This window comes from Lactuca virosa, chromosome 7 (genome assembly GCF_052849685.1).
Source record: "Lactuca virosa cultivar CGN04683 chromosome 7, Lactuca_virosa_CGN04683_v6, whole genome shotgun sequence".
Classification (NCBI taxonomy): Eukaryota; Viridiplantae; Streptophyta; class Magnoliopsida; order Asterales; family Asteraceae; genus Lactuca; species Lactuca virosa.
The window spans coordinates 66,153,354-66,159,874 of NC_136432.1; the positions used below are offsets into that span (position 1 = coordinate 66,153,354).

The window sequence follows — 6,521 nt, forward strand, 5'->3', positions numbered from 1 at the left end:
GCCGAACACTCTGGGACCTTAGAACCCTTACAAAAATATCCTAAAAGTTGAGAGAAAGTCAGACTCGAAGGAACTGAAGAGATTTGAGAGAGATATATGGAAATTGGGGTGTGAAGGAATGATTTTCAGAAGGATATTTATAGGGGGGAGGGAGGCGTGCCGCGTAAGACCAAGGAGTGCGCTGCACACTTGGCCCCTGCTGCTCCTCTCTCATTTTGACATGTGTCGCGCTCCGGTTCCTTCACACCTCTTTCTTCTAGAAGGTGACACGTGTCACACTCTTATGGTGCCACGTGTGATGTATGTATCTTGCCATGTCATCGCACCTCTTTGAGGAAGTGAAAGGCCGACTTTCTACGTGGCACACTCCAATGCTGCCACATCATCAACATAGGCGGTTTTTCGCAGATCTTCGAACGCCCATAACATCCGCATACGAGCTCCGTTTTCAACGTTCTTTATATTTCCGGAAAGCTCTTGACGATATATACAACTTTTTTTAGATCTCAACAGCTAATTCTCACTTTATCTAATATTTATATTTTGATAGGCGTAGGCTGTTAGAGATCGTTGCGGAAAGCATGACTCCTACATACGGACTCCGTTCTTGATCTTCTTTATATCGACAAACTCCTATTGACAAGATATTCAACTCTCATTTAGATTATTTTTCCTAATAATCTATCGTTCTAAAATTTGATTTCTGTGTCGTGCACTGCTATTCCCGGTTGCATAGAAACTTCGAAATATCATATCTATTCCATAAGGAGTCGGATTTGGGTGTTTTTTATATCTACGGAAATCGTTTTAACGTGTCCTACGTGTCTATGACAATTATTTTCGATCAAGATTGATATATTTTTATTTTGTATTTTATAATAATTATAATCTACGGCTATGGTAAAAATGGGGTGTTACATCTCCCCCTCATAAATCTTCAAAAATAAATAGGCTAATCCTCCAGGCATATTCAATCGCAAACCAAACAATTTTTTATACAAATCTAAGGAATGGAGCAGAGTAAATCTTTTATTCAATGTCATCATGCCCTCCACCAAACATTTTCTCATGATGACCCCAAACATGACCTATATTAGCCAGATTCAAAATTCCTTAAAAATATTGCTCTAGAAACCTTTACACAAACCGAACATATAATCTTGATTGATCCGGCCATCAAGACCAGGAACAATAAAGTGATTCCTGGAAATCACTTCTATAGTAACAACATCGAAGAAAACATTTGATTTGTTCGAAACAAACAGAAAGACTATTGTATACAATTCTTGTTAGCAAAATTCATATCAAAATCAGTATCCATGATGCTCAGAGATTGTAGCATGTGAACAATGGTCTAAGTTGGCTTGATATCTTAGATTGATTTAAGAACCAAACATACAAGAAGATTTTCGAAAACCAGTCTATGTTTAGAATCTAATCTAAGTTTTCATGTTTTTCGATTAGACACTTTTTCAAGCAAGACTACATAGTTTCTCTTCGCATGCAACCTTCTTTGAACATCCTGGAAATTGATTTTCATATACATTATGCCAACAATAACCGGAGACATCTTTCTCTTTGTTTCGAAAAAAAATCAAATGTTCCCTTTTGATATTAATGTTAAAAACTATCAAAACCACCATAAAAAAAACAACAAAAAAAAACATAAGAATTATTAGCCAAAACGAAAAAGTTTGTCAAATGTGACGGATTTTCGGGGAAAAAAAAGTTGAGGGTTTTTCGAGAAAAAAAAATGTAAGGCTTTTTTGAAAAAAAAATCGTCTTAAACCCGAAGATTACCAATTAACCTGTTAAAACAACCAAATCGAAAATAATTAAAAAAAAGATCTTTTTTAGGAAAAAAAATAAGTTAAAATTTAATCGAGGAAAGCCCAATATATAGGGTATTTTATGATATTAAAAATTTCTTGTACCTAATTGGACTATTTAAATGTGATTCATTTTGTTTATTCATTTTATATATATTTTTTTTCAATTTTAATTTTTACTAAAAAAGAACCTAACTTCTAGCTCCAAAATACAAGGGTTACAATGTATTATGCTCTATGTACACATTCAGCCACCAAACTATTTTTATACATGATTTACCATTAAACTCTCTTCATATATTTAAAAATTACTATTATGATCGGGGTAGTGTAGGCAGTGTTGTTAGAATTAATGTAGACGACCGATTAATCAACGACTAGTCATTTGGTGGCCTTCATTCGCATATGAATAATGCTAATCGATCGTATTCTATGGGCTCAGTCAAAATCGGTCATTAATCGGTTAGGCGGCCATTAATCGGGCTATACGGTCAAAATTAGTCAAAAAGTCAAATGGTCAAAATTATCAAAAAAAATTCAACAAAACCAAAAGAATGAAAATATGCAATTGTAAACTAAATTCCCTAATTTCAGCTTCATATCTCTTTGTCTCTCGTATGATTCTCTTGTCTCTCATTATGTCGACATCGACATCGGTTTTTATGTATTATTTTAACTTTTACCCATCTATATAATTTTTTTATGTATCTAGCATAAAATGAATCACGTTTTTCTATTTGGTGATATTTATTTATTTATAAAAACAAATCTTTTATAATTTAAGATATCTGATTAATCTCCAATTAATCATTGACTACACTGATTAATCCATTAACTTAGATCAACCAACTAGCTACCATCTAACGATTTTTACAATCTTAATTGTAGGTCATGTTTATTTGGCATCTATGTGGCTAAGATGGATGTAATATGTAACTTGACTTATATTTAGTATGTAAGTAATCTAACATGCATCCGTTGTGTCCTAAATTAAAAAAATAATAATAATAAATAAATAAAAAAATTACGTCTTCTTTTACGTTATCCAACTCAAATACAAAATGTGTAGACCGAAGTTCCATGAAAGCGTGGCTTACCCTTCACGAATAAGTATATATTGGATTGAAGATAACCATTGAAGAAGGTGTAGGGTGTGATTTAACTATAGTAGGTAATTTTACATTTGATTTTGGCTTATCCTTGCGAATCAGAATCCCCTCCGTAATCTTTCATTTTTATTGCTGAAGAACCCATGAAATTTTTTTACTATTAGAGTGGGTTAATCCTACTAGTTCATTTGTAAAACCATTTTTCTATAAATGTAAAACACCCAACCTACAAAGTTGACCCAAGAGCTACAAACGAGTGACATCTCATTCGCAAAAAAGATGCGAGTTCAATTGATTACACACTCAATATAAGTCCACAATTACGTATAAATCAATATTTACCTATAACACTATGCCAGAATGGGAGTTTTTGAACATTTAGAAAGAGTGTAATGATAAATTACGTACAAAAAAATAGTTTAATGACTAAATAAACACTCATATATAAGTTGCGGGTTCTTTATGATCTTCAATGTATAATACAATACTCGTATTCCAACTTGTTATTTAGTCTACAATCACAAACTATACAAGCAAATAACTTAACACAGTTTTTTCATGGTGTATGTTTCAATACATCTCCTGTAACCAACAAATACCAGAGACATGAATGAAACAAATTGATAAAAACTACAAACACAAATCCACAAAAAAAAAACTAACCTTTTCTTAAAGTGCCATTTCGGCTTGCAATGCAGCAAGTTCATCTTCCTCGGCTGTGTTTTTCTGAGGAGCAGGGCGTGGTGGTTGCCGCCCTGCCGGAACCTGCACCGGAGCGGCAGGAGCGGTGGTGGCAGGTTGGAGAAGCTGTTCCTCCAACTCAGCTCCTTCTAGTTCTTCAAGTTCGGCTTCTAATTCGTCCTGTTTGGAGAAAAAAGTTTAGCTGACAAAACAGAACAAAACAGTACAGGTTGTACAGTGTTTGGCTTGATTGGACTGACAAAGTTGTCAATGGGACAAAAATTGCAGTTTTTTGTCCCATCCAAAAAGGTGGGTCGCTCTTATGTGAAAAAAGACGAAAATGCCCCTCGCATACATCATCAAAATCAGCAGCTGCACCCATGGGTGTTGCCAATGCCTCCTGAATTAGTTTCATGTTTTCGGTTTGTTCGTTTATTTCATCCATAGTCTTGTCAACATCGTCAATATTCCTGCATCAATAATCATCATTCACAACTTTCAAATCAAATAAATAAATAAATAAAAGAGAGAGAGAGAGAGAGAGAGAGAGAGAGGATACAACTCACGTTGCTTTCTGCATGGCCTTCATTGCTGCTGCACCAGTTCTCAAAGCATCAACGGTTTCTGTTGTAGCTTTTGCACCTTCTAACATGATCATCTGATATTCAAGTTCAAAAAGTACACAAGTTTCAATATGTGTTACATGCATCATATCCTTAAATCCCTGTTTGTTTGTTTGACATGACAGAACAGGTTGTACTGTGTTTGATGTGAATCAGACTCGAGAGTGAGAGAGTGATGTCAATAGAACATAAATTGTAAGTTTTTGTCCCACCAAAAAAAAAGATGGAACACATGGACTCACTCTCAATCTCTTGTATGTGAAAAAGACGTGAATACCCTCCTCGTCCTCATCAAAAATAGTCCTAGAAAGCTTGTACAGTTCTTTCTAGTGTAGTCCTGTCCCGTGACACGGGACAGGAGTGCACCAGACTGGACAAGCTTTCTAGGGATATTTTCGATGACGAGGATGAGGAGGGTATTCGCGTCTTTTCCACATACAAGAGATTGAGAGCGAGTCCATGTGTTCCACCTTTTCTTTGGTGGGACAAAAACTTACAATTTATGTCCTATTGACATCACTCTCTCACTCTCGAGTCTGATTCACATCAAACACAGTACAACCTGTTATGTTCTGTCATGTGTAACAAGCGGGGCATAAGAGTCATTTCAACTTGAGGGCATCAAAAAATATCACCTGGTCATGTATACGCAATTGGAAGTTGCCAAGTTGCTCAACTTGTTGCTCATAGAGCTTCTTCCTCTTTAAACATTGTATTGCCGCTGAATAACATCAAAAAGGAAAATAAAATAAAAATGAAAAAATGTGACACTTTCTGCTTAATCATTACTATATATCACTGGTCATGAATTTATATTTACAAAAATAGAAAATTAAACATAATAGAAACTCACAAAACTCAAATAAGATTACAATAAAAATATATATATACTTTCTAGTTACTTTTAGAGAATAAAATGGTACTTTAACTAAACTTGTGAAAGCTCCTAAAACGGATTTGTATCATTGAAAATTAGATAAAAAAAACACCATTGACTAAATATTGTTAGATAACAAAATGGAAGAAGTCACATTCCTTCAAGAATAATCCATTCCAATGAGAAAGGAACCATTCCATTCCTTCTTCAATTCCATATTCATACCAAACACTATCTTAAAGTCAGCATCCAAATAACAAGCAATCTAACTTCAGATGAACAGATAATCTTATCATACAGAAAGTTCAAGGGAGAAAACCAGTAAACAAATTTCCAATTATACCCTTTTTGTTCTTTGCTCTGGTATAGTCTTTGGCCTTCTCCACCTCCGCAGAAGCCTTCTTCAAAAGCACTCTTTCTTTCTTCTCCAGCATTTCAAGCGTCTGCAAAAGAATATGACACGTGTCTAAAGAAGAAACACCAATATATTAACTAAGTCAACACATATAAAGAAATACACAATCACCCTAAGTCAACAGTTCCTCTATGTTCAGAACTCCAAGTCAACTTCAAAGTCATACAAAAATGTAATGGATTAAGGAATGGAAATCGTAATGCTTCAAGATAAATTCCACTAAAACAGATAACAAATTACTACAAAGGAATCAAAATAGTTTAGATCTTCGAAATAATATGATCCACATCACACATCCACACAAAAACGAGTACATATACATCTACTCAATCAATGAAAACCAACTTTTACCTCATTTAATTTGTCTAATGATGTTACAGTATTAGAAGATTCTTGCTTTGGCTTTCCAAACACTCGTGTAAACATGATTGTTTCTCTATAAGATCGCCTTTGGTAAAATCAATAAAGTGGCAATCTTCAACGCCTGCAAAAGTAATTTTGGGATTTAGGTCTACGATCAGTGAAAAGTCTGAAATGAATTACAATTCACAAAGGCCCAATTTGATCTTTGTGTATACATATATATGTAATTTCGGTCACTCGCATCAAAATTCAATTAAATCAAGAGGCTTACCTTAAATCTTTTTATGATCTACAGTTGGATTCAAATGATATGATCAGAAGAACAAAGGAGAAAAGCAATTGAATTGATATGGGTTTAAAGTTGGGAAGTGATTAAGGTATAAAAGCAGGGTTGTGAAGCGGTGCACAATCATGCCTGAACCCGACCCGAAATATATAGAAACCGAAATGTAAAGAAAAGAACACTGAATCGGACCAGAACGTGTTGACCCACTCCTACTTCAGTTAGGTTCTTAACTTCTTACACAAGTCCGATTCAAACCCAACCATTGACCAAAACTATGGATTTTGTTGTTTTAAATTTATGCATTTTTTTTATTAATTTATATAAGAGAAATTAAATAT

The 6,521-nt window shown here is 34.3% G+C and overlaps 1 protein-coding gene across 1 annotated transcript; it reads right to left on the reverse strand.

The window, feature by feature from the left end:
• Nucleotides 1–3,356: 3,356 nt before the first annotated feature.
• LOC145125716 (vacuolar protein sorting-associated protein 32 homolog 2-like) lies at nt 3,357–6,291 on the reverse strand. The gene is made up of 8 exons (XM_079061139.1): nt 6,169–6,291; nt 5,886–6,018; nt 5,463–5,562; nt 4,878–4,963; nt 4,186–4,277; nt 3,975–4,089; nt 3,602–3,799; nt 3,357–3,520 (listed from the first exon to the last, which is right to left on the reverse strand). The coding sequence occupies exons 2-7, from the start codon at nt 5,958–5,960 to the stop codon at nt 3,608–3,610; spliced, it is 660 nt and encodes a 219-aa protein (XP_078917265.1). The 5' UTR covers nt 5,961–6,018; nt 6,169–6,291; the 3' UTR covers nt 3,357–3,520; nt 3,602–3,607.
• Between the last annotated feature and the right edge of the window lie 230 nt (nt 6,292–6,521).

Bases quoted from the DNA above. Each gene is read 5' to 3' on its own strand.
- LOC145125716 (XM_079061139.1), bottom strand. From the start codon at position 5,960: ATGTTTACACGAGTGTTTGGAAAGCCAAAGCAAGAATCTTCTAATACT. The intron at 5,563-5,885 runs GTAAAAGTTGGT...ATTCTTTTGCAG, and splicing joins CATTAGACAAATTAAATGAG to ACGCTTGAAATGCTGGAGAA. The intron at 4,090-4,185 runs GTGAGTTGTATC...TTATTGATGCAG, and splicing joins AAGGCCATGCAGAAAGCAAC to GAATATTGACGATGTTGACA.